The 19,957-nt window shown below is 41.7% G+C and overlaps 1 protein-coding gene across 2 annotated transcripts in view; it reads left to right on the forward strand.

The window, feature by feature from the left end:
* BEND5 (BEN domain containing 5) overlaps positions 1-19,957 on the forward strand; it is a 137,578-nt gene that overhangs the window by 23,874 nt on the left and 93,747 nt on the right. For both annotated transcript variants that reach the window (XM_069642229.1, XM_069642230.1), the window contains exon 2: positions 2,177-2,307. In XM_069642229.1, coding sequence (XP_069498330.1) covers positions 2,177-2,307 — 131 coding nt within the window. The remainder of the gene's footprint in view (positions 1-2,176; positions 2,308-19,957) is intronic.

Here is a 19,957-nt window from a genome sequence, read left to right on the forward strand (position 1 = left end):
GAACGGGAGGGGAGGTTCGTAATGGGCCGGTAGTTGGCTTTCATACCGATCTCGTAGCAAGTGAATGACAATGCATCAATTATGTAGGTGTGCCTCACAAACCTGTGCACAGACTTGATGTTCCCAAACGAACCACAATTCGCTTACACCAGGTATTCAGGTCTAACAACAAAAGGTCAGTTTGAAAAGCTAATAAGATTATTTCATTTATGTCAAACACTGTTACATTAAAGCACTGATGAGTAAGAATGAATTCAATGTTAATAAGAAATAAATGATATTAGGCAAGACAAAAACACATTAACTTGTTTTTTCCATGCACACAGAGGTTATTGTTCAGCGTTGAAATACCACAAGGCCCCCAATAGGCTTTCTTGAGCGTTCAGGCAAGTTTATTAGGTTTGTCAAGTACAGAGGCAAAGGTAAACAAGATCCGGGCATCTGAAAAATTAACAGATGTTTGTTATAGACATGTACAAATAGCACAACGTTCAGCACCCTAATTGTGTCTTGGTTGAAAGCCTAAAATCGGAGAGGGAGACTTGGCCAACATGGTTAAAGTTGCTTTATTTTCTAAAGGTTGAATGCTTAAGGTTCTTTTAGATGCAAATTTGATGAGACAAGGCAGCTTTGATTTTGAAGGCACGGTGTATGACGCAAAGAGATTTACATTTTTTTAAAACCTTATTTATACTGTATCTGGCGATTAGTAAGCAATTAAGGGAATAACCACCAGGGTAATTTTACAGCTCCTTTTGAAGCAGAGCAACAGGCTGAGGATGGAGGGGGCAAAGGGTGGGGCGGAGTGGAGTAAATGCTCTTTCCATATTCAAATCTTTGTAACCTTTGAGCAGTGACATGCCACTATGAGGCCACATTGTACATGGGCTGTACGTAAAGGAAATAGGAGCGGATCATTGAGTCGATCTGAGGGGGCAAAGTGAAATCAAATTTATGGGAAAGAGGTTGATCTTGTCCACCTGTTCGATCATCCCCACTTTTAAGGTTTTGGGTCGCTTATTACGACTTGGTGTGGCCACCATTTAATTTCAACCGGATGTTGTACACTTGGACAATAATAATTGCTGTAATTCAACAGGAAATAATTTTTTTAATGGTTCATGCGGATTGGCCATCACTTCCTGGGTGCCACTGGCATTAGAGTAAAATGCGATTTGAAACCACCATATCTTTGAGAGGAAGTGGTGGAACAAACGATTGAAGAGAAGTCAAGAAGCTTCCAAACCCTTTGTCATAAAACCAATAGTATTATTGGGATTTAAATGCATAGGTGCTGTATAACAATCCACTTCTATTGGATAGAAAGAGCATGAACCTATCTAGCAATCCGTGTGCTGTGTGCTTTGTCTTAATGGTAATATTAGCTTTGTTTCTGAATGAACTTTTCCCAAAAGAAGGTGTAAGAAACAAGTCCATCACTATGTGACTCGATGAAGATCTATGTTTATTAGGAGTAAAAAACCAAAACCAATATCTGACTGATCGTTACGGAGGGATTTAACCTAGTATATTTTTTGTATATAAAAGTAGGTGTTCCCTCTGTGTGTCAGTGCAACTGTGTTGTTGGTGTTCAACTAGTAATGATTGTTTATGTTGCATTTGGCGATTGAGGGCTCTTCCTTGATCTGTGGTCCACTTCTACACTGCAACACTTATGCAGGGGTACGAATTTCATGCTGCGAATAACTAGCCAGGTATGATAAATCCTTCCTCTCCACATGCATAAAACACACCATTTCTTGCTCGCCAAGAGTGAATTATCATTCTCTGGTGCCTAGTGGCAAGTGCACATTTTGGCGTACTGTTCCTTTAAATATCACTCCACCCATACATACTACTTCAGGTAGAAAACGCTATAATAGAGTTCCTATGGTGATATCAGAATGCTTGTGTGTTCAAGATGGCAGCAATTGCGTCTCCCTGCGCCAAGTGTCTCTCGCTGTGGGTACATAGCCCAGAGTCTAGGGCAGTGTGTGATGCGTGGTTACACATGCAGAGTAGCATTGGTCGAATGACACTGTCAACTTGTACAAGTCAAAGACTGAATTGCTTTTAAGTGATCCAGCTACTGTTGGCCTGTACCTATCCATATGTTCAGCAAAGGTTGAAAACAGATAGTTATAACACTTTGTACCCCTTTGAACATGCTTTTTAGACGACAAAGCAGACCTTGAGAACAGAGTGATGCAGAGAAATATAAAAATACCCAGACTGTCAGCCCTTGATGCCATGGATGATTCTGCAAACCATTACGAGGAAGAAGACATGGAGCTTTGTCACAGTAAGGTATACATTTTACTATTAATTTGTACAGCCCATTTAACGGTTGCCCAATTTAAACGTTAACTGCAAAGTACTTAATAGCTATGGTTGGTAGGGTCACTGTAATATTCCTGAATAGAAAAAGATGCATGTGTTGCCAAGTACTTACTTGCTAATGTTAGTAGTGTAACTATAATATTCCTAAAACAGAACAAGTTACATAGTTTACTACAAAGTTATAACTTACCTTTCTATAAGTCTTTACATAGCACAAAGGGTGTAAGTGTTTCTTTGGGACAAATGTATTCTATGCGCTCTTCTTACCTTCCTACAACCCTCTCTCCCTCCTATGATAAGCCTGGATGCTCTTCCATTGCTACCTTAACTTGAGTGTTACAAACTATAACTAAGTGTTGGCACTGTGTTGTATTGCCCAGGCAATCGCTTTCATCCTCTGAATCTCGGTACCAAAATCCACAGTCTGGGTCAGAAGACCAGCCGCTGATCGTATTGGTGGATTCTGATTTTTGACGTCTCTTTGGTAGCACGCAAGGTCTGCCTCTTCTCACGAAAGTGCTGGAAATCTCCCAGGATATTTGCGTTTTCCAAACTTGAATTTTGATTAACTGTTAAGATTATGGACAAGCCTGCATTCTTTTACATGTGTGTTCTGGATTTTACTAAGCGGATTGCTTCTTTTTCGAATGGGGTATCCTGGAAGCTGGCAGCAGCTTATCCATCAGAATAGATTAATGATTTATAGATGAAAAAGCTATATATATGGCATTGCATGGGAGTACACTTCCTGTGCACCCTTTATTAACTGCTATAAAAATCGGGTCTTATGGTATGCAATTATTTAAAATGCATTAGAAATACTACTAATAATTCCCTGGGAAAATGCAGGAACAAAGCTGCCTCTGGCCAATCCTTATTCGCTCCGCTCTATTGGGGCTCACCATTTTGAAATTAAATTTAACATTCAGCAAATGACCAAGATCTGCCAACGGAGATTAAAAATAAACTAGCTTCATTGGGTGTGTTGTGCTCTAGTTATCTGCAGTTGCTACAAATGAAGTTACCTGATCCTATGGCTGACAATGCTCAGCCATGGCAAGTTCACTATTCCACTTTCATAATTATTTTCTGATAGAGCCACGAGCCCCAGAACACCTGAACTCTTGATATCCCTAAACAAGTCACACCATTGTCGAACATTTCAACCATGACTGTGTCCTTTTAAGTGACTTCTATACATGGTTTAGTGCGTGTTAGTTAATAAAAATGTCATTTTGTTATAGAATTGATATTGCCTGCTGCTAAATATTATTTTTGTTCTCTGTTAGTGTATACATGTTTGATATTTCTTCATACCATCTACAGCTTCTTGAAGAGTGCAAAATACGAGGGACACTAGTCCGAGCCATGTGTGGTTAATATGATACAATGTTTGTGCTCTAATAGAGGCATTATACATCTTGTTTAGATTACGTATAACAAGATAAATGCCAATGCGGGATGAATGTGCTGCAGCCTGAGTCACAAAGACTTGATTTATAGTGGGGGAATATGATGGACTTTCCTATATTCAACTTAACGGTTGGAGGGCCAATTGGATGGGTGGGTAGTAGCCCACTTTGGGGTGATGATGGAAGATCCCTGTGGCCGGCAACCGAGAGGACCGGGATGGATATGCTGATCAATTGTCACCATCTGGCTATACGTAGTGGTTCAAATGCTCCCAGGAGGATAGCTCGGTGGCAACGTGCCTGCCTTGGAAGCAAGACGACACAAAGCAACACAGGTTCGATCCCCGGGTCCGCGCTTAGAAACCTATGGGTATTTAAGCGCGTTATAAATGCGCAACTAAAAAACAAAAAAAACAATCCCTGTAACATCGCCTCGATGCCCGCGGGCTGTGTGAGCGCTTTAAATATGCAAAAATAAATAAATGTAAAGTGCCCTGTTAACGGGGCTAAATTGTGGGTACAGCTTAAATCAGCTGAAGTTTAGTGCATCCATGATTGCTGTAGGCATTTTACATCACACTGTAATATGTCATGTATGTATTTAATACTGTATTTGCAATTGATATGTAGTATATTATGCCAGCAATCTCTGTGTTAGCTTAGGAATAAAGGTTGGCAATACATCTGTTTCTTATGCTAAATACTCCGGGTTATCTAGTACCAATATTATCTTCCATTCTACCGCCAGTTTTGGCCTTGTTCATACAGGGTACACTGGTTGGTTGGGGGTGTCTATTGGGTACTTGGTGTGTAATATGTATGGCTTGTAGGTTGACTAATGTTAATCTAGATAAGAAGTTGATAGTAATGGACATGAGCTGATATTGCAACAGATATTACCAACCTAATCAAGTGCTAGTTTACTTATGTTTTGGGAGATGTTTCAGATAGGAGAATAAAGGGGTTGATGGGTTAGGACAAGCTATGATGAGCAATCCTTGTATGGCATTGACCAAGGGGGAATAGTGTTTATGTTCACTATGCATGTTAACTAATTAAAGAGATAATGGGTTAAGTGTTATGAGGAGGAAACTGCTAAGGGTTGTCCGACATATTAGCTAGGTATGGAGTTGATTCTGAACAAAGGGATGTTAATTTTTAGAAATGATTACACGATGGGAAGAAGATAATAGAAGGACTTGGATCTACCCGAGGAAAGGTGGAGTATTTTAAATGGTCCGTATGATGATTTAACGGATTTCATAATGGGCTTGGCAGGTATTGGATGGGTTAATGTAATGACTGGATGTTGAATAATTGATTTGGAATTAAGGGAAGGGGCAGAGCAGAGTTTTCTCTGCGTGAATACAGAAGAGAGGATCCAGTGGTTTGGGTTAGACAAAGGCAGGTTTTTTTTTTTTTTTGTGTTAAGTTTGTATGTTTGTAGTGTTGTTTTTTTATACGTCTGTAGGCTTGTTCACAGGGCTGATCACTAACAATTATGACATGGCGAATTCAGGTGTGCAGTGAAAAAGTCGAAAACATTATGTCGAAAGTCATAAGGTCGAAAAAAAAAAGTCTAATCTTTTTTTTGATTGTTTTATTTATATGTTTATTAGTTTTCCGCAACTAAAAAAAAGGGGTAAAACAAACAAAAATTAGAAAAAAGGAGGGTTTGAAGGAACCCCCCCCCCATTTCGAACAAAAAAAATAGACATTAGAAAATAAAAAATTCAACTTTTTTTTCGACATTATGACTTTCAATGTAATTCGGTAATATGACTATAAACCGCGAATTCATGTAAACGGAGTTTGCAAGTGATATCCTGGAATGTTAATGGTGCTAATTGTGTAAATAAAAGGAAAATAATTCTTAATCGGCCAGATGAGTTGGGAGTGGATGAGGCTCTACTTCAGGAAAGGCATTTACTAGAGGCAGATGCAGAGAAATGGAAATGTGAATGGGTTAGTAATGTTTTTGTTCTGCTTTCACTTCAAGCTCTAGAGGAGTATGTACTCTGATTGGGAAGAATTTGCCTATTTCAGAAATGTGTTGTAAAAGAGACAGTGAGGGGGGAATTGTCTGTGTAAATCTGAAAATACAAAATGTTACCTATTGTGTATGTAATATTTATGTTCCTAATGGTGGGGATGTTTTCTTTTGTTACTCTTTCACAGTTTATGCAAAATGTTAATCAAACGAATCTCATAGTGTGAGGAGCTGTTAATGTCACGCTAGTACCAACTGGATAGGAGTGGAGATTCTTTGAATAATGAGAATTGCATAAAAAGGAAGGCATTGAGAGAATTTTTGGTGGAATGGAACTTGCTGGATTTGTGGAGTTTACAGAATCCTTTGCTCAGACAATACATCTTTTACTCTGGTCGTCATAAACTGTACTCGCAAATTGGTTTACTCTTGACAGCAGGATTATGCACACAGAATTGCAAAGGGGGAGACATCAAAGGCATCTTGATCTCTGATGATGCACCAATCTCACTTGAATGATTTTCCAATGCCCAGAACAAGCACATGGAGAATGAATTTAACACTTCTTGATGACACAGAAATGTTGGATAAAATAGTAAAAGAGGCTAGGTACTTAACTGGACTGGAGATGTGAAAGTAGAATTTATATGGGAGGCATTTAAATCGTACATTAGGGGAATGCTGATAGGCCTCTCGAGCAAAAAGAAAAAAGAAAGCGAAAAGAAGATTAAGAACTTACAGGAGGAGATTGATAGACTTGAAAGGCAAAATATGCAAACATTTTCAATAGACTCATACACTGTGCTCAAAAGAAAAAGAAACACCTGGACGACTTACAGAAAGGGCAGAAAAACATCTTTTCAAAACGAGATGCAAGTATTATGAAGGAGGTGAAAAGTGTGACCGGCTATTAGCTCGTCTATTACGAATAATGGACAGTGAAAAAACAATTAGTGCAATTGTAAACCGAATTATTAATTAGACAGATGAGCCTTCTGAGATTAATGAAATGTTCAAGGAATATTATACCAACTTATACAACTCAGAAGTGCATGTGAGCCAAGAAGAAATGGGGACATTTCATAAATGGGTTGAAGTTGAAAGGTCTGAAAACTGAGGACAAGGAAAGTCCTGAGAAAGAATTGAGTGTAGAGGAGCTGAAAAGAATAGCACGTTTTTTGAATTCAGGCAAATGCCCAGGGCCAGATGGTCTCCCAGCGGAACTCTAGAACATTTTTCCAGATGAAGGTTTGAATCTAATGCTGGCCATGCTGCGTGCATCATTGGATGAGGATTGGCTACCCTCGACCACAAGGTACGCCAATATTTACCTTTTTCTGAAACTGGAAATCTTCGATAAATACAAGCAGCTATTGACCCATAAACTTGATAAATACAGACAATAAAATGCATTATCGATCCGAGTCAAGCTGACTTTGTGAAGGGAAGGCTTGCCTCGGAGAACATGAGGAGGCCATTAACTTTACACGATAGTAAGAAACTGACACAGGAGGTGGTAGTATTATCATTGGGTGCAGAGAAGGCATTCGATCGCATTGATTGGGTATACCTCATGGCAGCTCTAGAAGGTTTTGGATTTTGGGGAAAAATATGATAGATTGGATTCAACTCCTATTTTCTTGTCCAACTGCTAGTGTGAACAGAAATGGATGTTTGTCGAAGGAATTTGAGTTGAAAAAAGGAACAAGACAAGGCTGCCCCCTCTCCTCCCTGCTATTCGTTATTGCACTAGAACCTCTAGCAGTGAAAATAAGAGAAGATGTTCGTATTGAAGGTATACATTTTGGTGAATCCTGTCAGAAAGTTTGACTTTACGCTGATGATATGCTTTTGGTACTACAAAAGCTGGACTCATCAATACCGGCACTAATTGATCAAATTAATACCTTTCATAGGTTTTCAGGATACAAGATTAATTGAAAGAAATCGAAGGCACTGTCAGCTTCAAAGACATGCTCGAGCCAGCAAATAAAGAACTACGGTTTCAATAGGTGCTCTGAAAAAATGCGCTACCTAGGGGTTTGGCTAACAAAGGAAGTGGCTCAAATGATGAATGTTAATCTCGCAAGCATAACTCAGAACTTGGAGACAGACTTGCGAAGGTGAAAGGAACTAGGATTGAGCCTGTGGGGACGGGTGAATGCCATTAAAATGATATCAACACCACAAATCAATTACGTTCTGATCATGATCCCATTGAAGGTTAGAAAGAAAGAAATTAAGAAAATTGAAAACTTGATACAATCCTTTTTGTGGGACAGAAAACAACCACGAGAGTTGTCAGCTGAAAGAGGTGGCTTGGGTGTGCCTGACTTTGAGAATTACCATCTAGCATTCGGGGACGGCATCTACTTCCATTCCTAGAAAATTCAATGGACGTTTGGACACAAGCTGAGACTGGTAGGTCTTCTCCTTTATCACCAAGAGCTATACTTACATCGGAAGATGCTGTGGGGTGCAGATCACATGCACCGCACCGACTGATTTTATAAGGGCATGTTGGGAAGATGGAAAGATCTAAGGAAAAAATAAAAGAAATGTGTGGCTCTGGTGCAACTTCATTGTGGCTGAATCCTGAAATTAAACTAGGAGGGAAATCATTACTGTGGCCAAACTGGCTTATGTGTGGAATGCAATGGATGGAAGACCTTTTTGAAGGTAAAAAATTGATTTGTTTCAAACAATTAAAACAAGAAAAAGGACTTAGTGAGTGGACGCTGGGTGAATACCGAAAGCTGAAGAAGGCATTGGTGAATAGGATACCAGAGGAGGGTAAAGGCTGCTCTGATTGGTTGAGAGAATATAAAGTCGAAGGACACATAACCGCCAAAGTGTACAAACAAAATACCAAATAAGGGGCTGCTAGACAAATGGTTTGAGATAAAAGAATCAGAGATGAGTGAAAGCAGGTGGAGGAATTTGTGTAAGAATGTGGCTTAAACCTCTATGAATCTAGGTGAACAAAGTAGACACAGATCTTAAACGGAGTATTTTGGACTCCGTAAAAATTATATGCAAGAGGATTGTTAGATTAGGAAGCCTGTTGGAGGTGTAAGCACAGTGAAGGTACCATTTGAGCGCATCATCTGGGATTGTAACAGCTTGAGGACCTTTTGGATGGAGGTTACATCTAGAATGAATAAGGTTCTAATGCTTAATGAAGACTATGATTACATGAGCATAATTCTTGGGGTGGACGATTTTGATAGATTTTTCATTCCCACAGCGCTGTTGGTTTTTCAGGGCTGCAAACTGCAAAAAAAATAATTCAGAGAAAATGGAAAAGTGAGGAATCTGCGGATGTGTCAGAATGGTTGAAAGACTTGCATCAAGTGTCGAGAATAGAGAGAAGTATTCTTCCTAGAGACAAGAAAAGGAATTTATACAAACGAATATGGGGAATATTTTTAGAACTATGAATTATTCCTTCCAGTGAAGGTTATGACACACTATGAACAGGTTCCAGGGTTATGCCATTGTCTTTCATTTATGATGAAACTGTGAAGAAATGAATTATACGTTTTGTATATATGTTACTGTTTATATGTCTAATATGGTTTTCTGATGTAATGTTTGTTAAAATACAATAAATATGTGAATACAAAAAAAAGTGTCAAAAATTCCTGTGAGCCGGTTTGTGAGCTAACTTCATGCCTGGCAAGTATTGCCCCAGTCTTTCCTTTAGAAACAACAAACAAGTATTTGCTGGGAATGTTTGAGCCATCACTCCTTATCCAACATATGTTGTGCTGGATAGGATCCAAATCGATACCTTTTTAGTGTATTTGTGCCAGTACTGAAGGGTCAAACCACTTGTAAATCAGTAGTTGTGCGTCCACAAAAACAATTCCAAATTAAACTTTCAGACCATGTCCATCTACACAGATGGGGAATAGCTTAAAGCATACATGGCTTGAGCACCCAATAGCTTGCACATCAATTGATTTCATTGTGTAAAGACAATCGCTTATTTTAATTAAATCATATGCTGTAAATGGGTTCCCACTTAATCACATAATCACAAATGTATCGCCACTCATATCTGATGTTCCTCCCTAGCTTTTTGTGTATATTGCTCTGTTGCTTCCTAATTGTGTTTGCATTTAATAAAACTAAAATGCTATGAAAACATGTACAAACATGAAAATAATTGAAATGTTTGAGTAGCCACGTGCTCTGGTGTTAGGGAGAATTTTAATTTCTGTCCCAATTCCCTTTACCCTTAGTGACCCCCAGCTCTTTTGCTGGACTCAGGGCTTTTTACAGTTACTCCTGAGTGGGACCTTTTTCTCACTCATCCATGTGTTTTCCTGACTATGATTTTCTATGGTGCTTACTGTTTTATGGAGCCTGGTAAACTCCATAGGCATCTGCTTTTGTATTGTGTCACAGATCACCTTTTGTGCAGTACCACTGAGCAGTCCCTTGGACCTTTCTTAATGTTTAACTACATTTTCTATGGTGAAATACTGTTCTAAAGAATAGAAAGATGACCATTGTCTTACTTAACTTTACTTTATGGGTCCAGCACACACCACCCTATGTGGGGTGCTGGGAGTTACCTAGTAATTCATCTAACCCGTTCCTCATGTACAATTTTGTTACACTAACTTACTTGAATGGCTGTTGGCAGTGGTTTCTTTTTTATTACCTAGTGACATGTATCTGCAGGCTGATACCTCGGCTGCAGTACGGGTGACCATTTTCACAAAATGGCACCTGTCCTCTTTTTTTGCCTATTTCTTGTAGTTAGTTTCTTCTGGGCCTTTACTCTGTTGTTTGCATCAGGTTCGAGTCCTTTGTGTGAATTGCCTTTGGCAGGCTTCAGCCCTGAAGTCCGTCAAAGCTCCAGTGTGACTGGAAAGACAGCAAGTGAGGGAGGGCCTGAAACTCCCAGGTCCTTTGTCTCCAGATGTGCCTGAGTGAAACCGGTTCCAATTTGCCGACTGGCTGTCCTAAAAGGAGATCCACCTGCTGTGTGATTGAGCAGAGACGACCACTGGAGGACAACTTCGGAAGCAGAAAGTGAGAGAAGACGCCAGCAGCAGACTCATGGAACGCAAAGTGTCTGGTGAAGCCCTGCAGCTGTGCTGACCCCGTTTTTGAATCGACAAAGAAGAACTGTAAAGGACGACTTCCTCCCTTAGGCTGGTGGGACCAACTAGCATTGAGACAAACTCTATTTTGGTGCAACCCCCAACTTGGTGCAACTTTCCAAGGCTGCAGAATCCCAATACCCGAGGTATCTCGATCACTTGTGAGTGCATTGTCTTCTGAATTCCGAATCCGGCCAAATTCGTGGGCATCCAGAGTCCCCTACAGAAGCAATAAATCTGCATTCAGGGTCCCCTTACCAGATTACAGGACCAAGGGATCAAGGAAATCCCTTTCGACACCACGACCAAGGAACAGGAACAAGGGTCTACTGCATTGCATTGTGAAGGCAACCAGCTGGAACAACTTCTTAATTTCAAAGGTACTTTGGAGCTTGTGGTGCTTTATCCTTTTGCCATTTGGGGTGCTTGCTATCTTTGGGAATGCAATTTAACCCTAACTTGCCTCGTTGGCCTTACAGTTTGTGCTTTCCAAAGGGGACTCCTCTTGAGTTGCTGGGGTTTCTCCTTTGAACACTGACTATTTAAGAACAATTTTCCAAGAAGAAGAGCATCAGAACTTTGGCTGTCCTGGCTCCCTAGAGGCCTCCTTCTGAACCTATCGGCTTTGGCAGTGCCTGTTCCATTCCAAGTTTTAAATGTTGAACAGTAATGCTGGGATAATTGACTGCCTACATCCCTTTAGGAGAATGTCGTCTGGGAGAATCTCACTGTTCTAATAACCTATCACTCTGTTCTGATCTAACTCTAACCTTTCCTTCCTTGGAAAGCTCAACATTGCAAAGGCGATGATATATAAATGCTATACTGACTTTGCATGACATCACCTCCGGGTTCTGGAACATGTGTAACATATGAATGAATTACTCAACTGCTTTATTGTTCACTTTTTTTAATTGAATCCTACCTTGGGATTAATGTTACAGCTTTTTAAAGAATGCTTACATATCTTAATGTATTATAACTTTAAGTGTTTACTCGGATACTGTTTACTGATTTAATTGTACAGCTCTACAGCACACATTACCCCTCTTAAGATAAGCCTGGCTGCTCAGTCACACTACCAACTTGTGTAGTACAGGCCTGTATTAAAAGGTGGGTTACCTAATAACAAGAGAGAAGCCTTGTGTAGTCCCACACCAGTTGGACTGCACTACTTCTTACCTATCAGCTGCCTCGAATATTTCAAGAAACATAATTTGTTTTGTTTGCATGTTCCTTCACCTTTTCCTGAAATTTGGTGGTTTGACAGGCTCTGTTTCATAGTTATAGTTCTCATTCATAAACACTATAGATGTGCTATTGGCTTCTGGGGCTAATGCTTATAATTATTTGGTTACTCACAGCTATGTGTCTTTTTTTTCTCGAGGAAAGCTGTTGCTCTGGCCATAATGCGACAATAAAGATATTTGACACTATATAGGACCGAATATCAGATGGGACAAAGGAACGCCTGGACTATTTTATCAGTAGAAATGAACAAACATAGTTATTCTAGGGGAGATGGACCTTGGGGTGTAATATTCCGTTACAGTTGCTTTTCAGTTCACAGACTAAAGGAAGCCATCACACAACTTATTTTAGGATAACACAGTTATACCCAAGATAAGTAAAACCTATATACTTTTGTAAGGAGCGACCAGCAACCTAAAAGGTATGTATGACTTACGCAGACTTTTTCTGGACAGGCTAACAGCAAGTCAGGGGAAGCAAGACTCAATTGGAGACACTCGTACAATTATCCTAACAGGAATAATAAAGGGAAACCAACAGCATTACTTTTGGGAAGAGGGAAACCCAATTCACAGGTGAGTACGTTGCCCTTCTATGTACTTTCTGTTAGAATGGCAAAACAGTTTCAAGGGAAAGTAAGACTTGGAGAATACTTTTTTAAGAAGGCACACAGCTTATTCAAGGTAAGCCAATCATATATATTCTTTTCAGAATGGCAGAACATATCTAATGTAAGTAATAACTTTTGTAACTATTCACTCGGAGTTTAAATTTACCAACTAATTCATTTACACAGAAGTACACTTTTCAACACTGGTTTTACTTTTCAAGGCAGACCCCTTAAAGTATCCATCCCTTCCCAATTCTAGTAGAAGAGGGATTGTAGTGGTCTAGGAGCCAGCCGTAGGCAGGGTGAGATGGGCAGGCAGAGTTCCTGAGAACGATTGGGCAAACAAGTAAGTAGTTCACTCTGAACGTTAGTTAGGGTCTCGGGACTTCAGTGAAGACACCCTAGGAGGATTCCAGCAGTGGTCCTGGTTGAACTGGAAAAGAGGACTACCAATCACAACACCCCAAAGATACACAGGAATCCCAAGAGACTTAAGGTAAGTAAATATCCAAGCCAGCAGGGTACCTCCATACAGAAGAAGATTTTGCAGCAGGAAGACTTCAGGATCTGCAGCCAAAAACCAGGTTGTTGAATTCCATCATCAAGAAGACAGAAGTCAGGACACAGGAGGGACTTTTGCAGCAAGGATCACAGGGAAGGCTTTAGCAAGGTTTCCCTGTGGCTAGATGCGCCTCTGTGGATTTGGTGCCCATTTCAGGAGCAAAGAAGAAGACAGAAAATCGCTGAATGGTTTTTCGTTGTTTGCACAGTCTAGCACTCTGGTGAGGGGACTTTTCGGGCTCAATTCAAGTCTCTGGAGGTCCAGCAGGATGCCCACAAACTTTCAGCGAGTTTCGGAATTCGCAAGACTGTGCACCGCACAATGGCTTGAGGTCCCATGGTATTGGAGCCCACCAAGATCGCAACAAAGCGTGGGATGGCTCAAAATGCAGGTGGTCTTGAGTCTAGTGGATCTCAACCAGGCTTTGGATCAGGGTCATCTTTGGAATCCCCAGGTCGATTGGAAGGAAGGGTCACAGCAGGCTCTCTGGTTGCTGGAAATTGTCTCGGGCGCAAATTCTTCATCTTCCTCTTCGGTTTTGGTTCCATTGGTCGACTACCTCTTCAGCTTCCTGGATCTGACTTTTATGCAGGAAACCAGCCAAACAGCCTTGCAACTTGGGGCTTGGCCGTCCTTTCCGGACAGCCAACCTCCCACTTTGAACTCGATTCTCACACTCAGGCTGGAAGACAATGGACTGCAGAGTTTTGGCCTCCTCCCTCGCTTCCTGCCTTCACAGACATCCTGGAGCCTGGGCGGGGAGTCCACAGGACTCTTGTCGAAGATAAAAATCACACAAAGAAATTTCCACCCTGGAGGTCAGGTGGAGGAACAAGAAATGCTAAAATGGCAAATAAAGACGACGGGTGGCCATTTTGGTAAAATGAGCACCTATGGGTGCCTTTACCGGGGCTCTGCACACAGCCCACGGTAAAGGTGTACCAAATTAATGAAAAGTTTCACTGCCACCAGCCCTTAAAGCTAAGGTTGTCTCTTTCACATAAATGTTACAATTAAAATGAGAAAGGGGATACTCAGTATCTCCCCAGAACTCCACATAAGGTGGGGGTTGCTGGTCTCACCTAATAAAATGTAAAAGGGATCCAAAGATCCTTTCTACCCATGGGAACTGCAGTTCTCACAAGGTTAGCCAGAGAAAGTTTAAAGGGGGCCCCTAGGGCAACCCACCAACGATAGGCCCTTATTGCCAAAAAATTGTCAAAGAGGATAACCTTTAGAAGACACTATGGACAGTCTTACAAATGACGCCCATAAAAAGAGTAAAAGATATTGTGAGTGTGGAAAAAGGTTCCATTTCAGAGGTATAAGGAAAAATAATCCACCACCAAAAGCAAAATGTTATGGGGTTTACACAGGTCAGGAAGATTTATTATTACTATGAAAATCTTATCTAACGTGCTATGACCTTCCTGGGCTGCAAACTGCCAATACCAGGGGAACTGAGTGCAGTGCAACATCTTCCGAAGTCTGAATCCTGCTGAAACTTAGAACTCCTGCTGGACCTCCAGAAATTGGAATCCTTGAAGTTCCCTCACCAGAGTGCAGGACCGATAGAGTGAAGTGAATCCAACCAGCGATATTCATTCATCTGGTTCCTGTGAAAGTGCGCCAAATCCAGAGCCACGAGAAGCCTTTTTTGATGACTGCTGCTGCAAGTTTCCATCCACGGTCTGTTTCTTTTGTCACCAGATAGAGATTCCAGGGACCGGGTCCTGAGCTTCTGCACTGTGAAGCCATCCATCCAGCATATCTTGCTTTCTGTCAAGGTACTGTGTTAGCTTGGGTAATACTTGTCTTAAGTTGATCCTGTTAAGCTGAGTGGGTGATTCGTGTGTTTAGGAGTTTGCCTATACCGTTCGCTCAGGCCTAATGCTGGAATGCCTATAGGTATTCTTCTATGAAGTTCCTGAACACTTTTAACTAACCTCTGAAGCTAATACTTGTTGAAGACTATATCCTCTGGAACTCTGACTCCCCTGCAACTGCACTCTATACTGACCTGCCAACAGCTGGCTCGTAAACCACCAGGGTCCCTCTTCTGCCTGTGAGATCGTTCTATCCTCAGCCTATCTTGTCACCTATAGAATGGATAACCAAATTTGCCACTCCACCCATACTACTCATCCCATGCCCCACTTACTTGAGAAATGCCAAACTAGTCTCCCGCCTGAACTCATACGACACCAAAGGTCTTGATTTTACTTGTCCCGTGTTGCTAAGAAATACGAGACTCGGCTCCCGCACCAGTTTCAAACACACACGCTTGAGTACTCCCACTCTACATTCAGGGGATCTCAAATCACAATTTCAGGCTCCATTAGTAGCCTCCACTGACAATTCTAACAACCTCAGCTCCCCTTTACCATGTGAGTATCTGCAAGGGGGGACTCTGGGGCCCAGCCTACCACCACAATCCAAGGCGCCCTCATCAACACTCACTCCCTCCCTAGTAGCACATGCTCTTGATACATCTAATGACCTAGATCTCCTCGCAGTAACTGAAACATGGTTACACGCTGCTGCCGGACCATCTCTCTCTATTGCCGTACCAGAGAACTACTCTAATCATTAGAGCAGAACATCGGGGATAGGCGGTGGGGTAGCTGTCATTGCAAAATCTAACTTGAATATACGAGAAGTCACCAAACCTGACATATCATCAGCTGAACTCCTATCATTTAAACTCCCATTGTCCAGCTGTAGAACTATACTAGCCCACCTCATATACAGACCCCGAGGCGCAATCACCTCCTTTGAGGAGGACATCTCCCACCTATTGACCTCTAAAACAAAACCTAGCTCCCAAATCTTATTATTGGGACACTTCAACCTCGGTCTTCAGGACCCTAACGACTCAAATGCATCCTTGATCAATGATACCATCACACAATCAGGCCTAACATAACGTGTTAACAAGCCCATACATGCTAAAGGCAGAACTTTAGATTGGCTGGCCGATGTTAACTGTGACATCTCTGTGACCAACATCACCCCTTGCGCTTGGTCTGACCATCACCTAATCATCTTCACTATACCCATAACCACACAAAAAAAATGACCTCACACCTCCCCACTACAATCTCTTGCCAGGAACAAACGCAATAGCTCTATTGAGAATCTCAGACCATTACTTCACCCAATCACGTCTGTTGATCCTACCACCCCTAACCCCAATCCCACTTCTCTAGTTAAACTCTACAATGACACATTAGAACTAGCCTTGAACCAAATGGCTCAGCTAAAACTAAGAAAAATTAAACCATCGGCACACGTGACCAAATGGTTCTCAGCAGAACTAAAAGCACTGCGCAACCTCAAGAAGACAGCTGATTCTAGCTGGAGGAAAGCCCCATCGATCACTACGAAAGAAAAATTCACCTCAACAGCTGCTACATACAAAGCCGCTATTATGAGAACTGGAATCACCTGTGCCACCTACCGATGATTGCATTAAGGACAAAACCTGGTGTAACAACATCCAACAAGCACTCTCTAACAAAATAGCCCTCCTGCGAGCTAAGCAACAAAAAGCCAACCTAGCCTCCAAAATCTATGCAAGCGACACCTCCAGCTCACCCCACCCGAACTGCCCCCTCTTCCATTTCTCTCAAGTTAGAGGACGAAGTAACCAATATAATTGCCAGCCTAAAACCATCCAATTGTCTAGGAGACCTATGCACTGCATCAGTCATTAAAGACAGAGCCAAAGATCTAGCCCCCTTTATCACCACCCTGATCAAATCATCGTTTAAAAACTCTGTAGTCCCACACAACTTCAAAGAGGCCTGGGTTCTACCTGTACTTAAAAACCTAACCTCAACCCCACCACCCTGACGAACTATAGGCTCATCACAACTGTCCCCTTTCTCGTCAAAATAATAGACAAGAGTAGCATACCTCCAAATACAACAACATTTGGAAGTCAACAACCTCCTAGGCCTGCGACAATCCGGCTTTAGACCCAGGCATGGGACTGAAACAGCCCTCCTGGATCTAAAATCCAAATGGATGAAGCCAAAGACAAGGGCAACCTGGCTATCCTGCTCTTGTTCGACCTGTCTGCTGCCTTCAACCTAGTCGACCACCAAATACTCACTAAATGCCTCTCTGCGGCTGCTGCATTCTCCCAGGATGCCAATTGGATCCGGTCCTTCCTATCGGATAGAACAACTAGACTCTTCGCCCCTTCAGGCGGCGCTGTGGCAGTCCCTGCCCCGATCCAATGTGGAGTTCCCCAAGGCTCGTGCATCTCTCCCACGCTTTACAACATCTTCAACAAGCTCCTCTTTCACCTCCTTGATGACTTGGGAGTTGCCTATACTAACGACACCCAGGTCCTCATTGCGCTCACGGGAAGCTATGAGGAAGATGTTGCTAAACTAAATGAGATCTACCTTGAAATTCAAGCATGGATGGCCACTCGTAGCCTCTGCTTAAACGATGACAAGACGGAACTGCTGATTGTTGGGTAACAGGCCTGTCTCAATAAACTTGACCCCAGATGCCAATCTTTCGTCATTGATGGCAACATTATAAAAGTATCTAAAGAAGTCAAAACACTGGGTGTATATCTTGACTCAACTCTCTCCCTCAAAAAACAAATCAACACCACCATCTCTTCCACAGCCTACTCCAATAAACTCATCAATGCCTGCAAACCTTTTTTATCCTCCAACAGCCACCTCGTACTAGCCAGGACCCTCATTTTATCCAAACTAGACTACTGTAACACACTCTTCCTAGGCTCCAAATGCCACTACTTAAATAGACTACAGATACTACAAAACAACGCACTCTGGTGCGCCCTCAACCTCCCACGCAAGGCCCACATTTCCTCGGCCAGGAAGGAAGTCCACTGGCTGCCTATCCGTGTGAGAATCAAACTACGAGCACTTGTTGTTACCCACAAATGCCTCTATCGCACAGCCCCTCGATACCTATCTGACAAATTCACGAGACAGAACTCTTCTAGACCAACCAGATCCCCATACCTACACCAGCTCAACGTCCCTAGGTTTAACTTGAAAACAGCTGAGGGATCCAGCTTTCCTGTGCTAGCGGCCAAATCATGGAATGTCCTACCCTTGACTATTAGAGCGGACACTTCATTTGGGTCGTTCCGAGCTAAGGTTAAGGATTTACTCTCAACTCGGTATTAGATTCTCAACTACACTCGGCCAAATCAGGCGCATATGCTCTCAGATATGTAAAGAGGTAGCACCAGTTTTGGCGACATGAACATTTGTAACTAATACATAGTTCTGCACGGACCATTCTGTAACCCGGCCCTTCATACTAACTATTGTGCTACACCTTCCTATGTTATCCCTGCTGCTCCTAAGAAAATGCGCCCAGTTACCTGAGGGTTCGGCTGGCTTTACAAATAAACAAACTAAACTAAACTCATGCGTTAGAATAGGAAAGGACTACAAGAGAGAAGGCTTCTGTCTTGAAAATGTAACAAGTGTAAAAGCACTTACTTGTAAATGACTTAGTCTGGTAACTGTATCTCTGAAATAGAATAAGTTACAAAGTGTTACAAAAGATATTACTTACCTTTTTAAGTTGATGGTTGCTCATTTAAACAGTACACTTAATTTGAATAGTGTTCCACCCTTCTTAAAAGTAATTATGTTGGTACTGCTTTAGAGTGTACTATTGGGTTTCCCTGATCTGGCTTGTGCATTTCTAAAACAGTCTTGGAGTTAATACTTGTCTTTGCGTTACTTGTTGCCCCACTTAAAAGTATAGGAGTTCTTACCTTGAATAGCTTTGCCATTCTAAAAGAGTATACTGGGGTTATGCTTTCCCTGAACTGCTTTAGAGCACTTCTAAAATAGTCATAATGTTCCTACTTACCTTAGAATTGTATAACGCACTTCTGAAAAATTTAATTGATTAAAATGTCTTTCAATGCCTTGAAATAGTGCAATAGTTTAAATACCAATAGGTAATACCTTAAATAGCTGCAAAACTGTAAATGGGTTGTGCTTCCCCTAAATTGCTTTAGTGCACTTCTAAAATAGTTTGTGTTCGTACTTATCCTTGAGTAGCTTACGGCACCTACAAGTAGTATACACGTTTAAGTTACTCCCTTTGAACAGTGTTCTTAAGAGTAACATTGGTGTGCAACTGTATCCATTCTTAATAAAAGAAAGTTACATATGTTACACACCCCAAAACGCTCAGACTAGAAAAAATACAACCTGCTAGGGGAAAAAAGGGCCAATAGATTCTTGCTAGGATAACAAGTTTTATTTGTAAAAAATAGGTGTGCCTGCAAAGGATTTGCTGCCAAGGAACATTCTGAGGAAAAAGGGTACAAGCATGAGCTTAAAAGGGGGCACATCGTCAGCAACCCACGCGGCTGGTTGGTCCGACCCTATACATGGACGGCCTACTACATAGGGGATGCCAGGCCATTGGTCTCAGCCGAGTCAGTCAGTCTTCCATCAGGGGGGGTCTGCTAGGCTCATCATCTCCAGGGAACCAAGGCCAAAGGAGCAATTAGCTCCATTTGAAAAATAGTGCTACTCTATCATTATAGAGTGCACCTGGCATGCTCAAAAGACTGGTGCTGGGGGAGTCTTGAGGTCACACTAACTCACATAAACACTCATTTCACCCATTCTGATCGCATCTCTGGGCTTCCAA

This window comes from Ambystoma mexicanum, chromosome 1q (assembly GCF_040938575.1).
Source record: "Ambystoma mexicanum isolate Mex_15411 chromosome 1q, UKY_AmexF1_1, whole genome shotgun sequence".
NCBI classification, from domain to species: Eukaryota; Metazoa; Chordata; class Amphibia; order Caudata; family Ambystomatidae; genus Ambystoma; species Ambystoma mexicanum.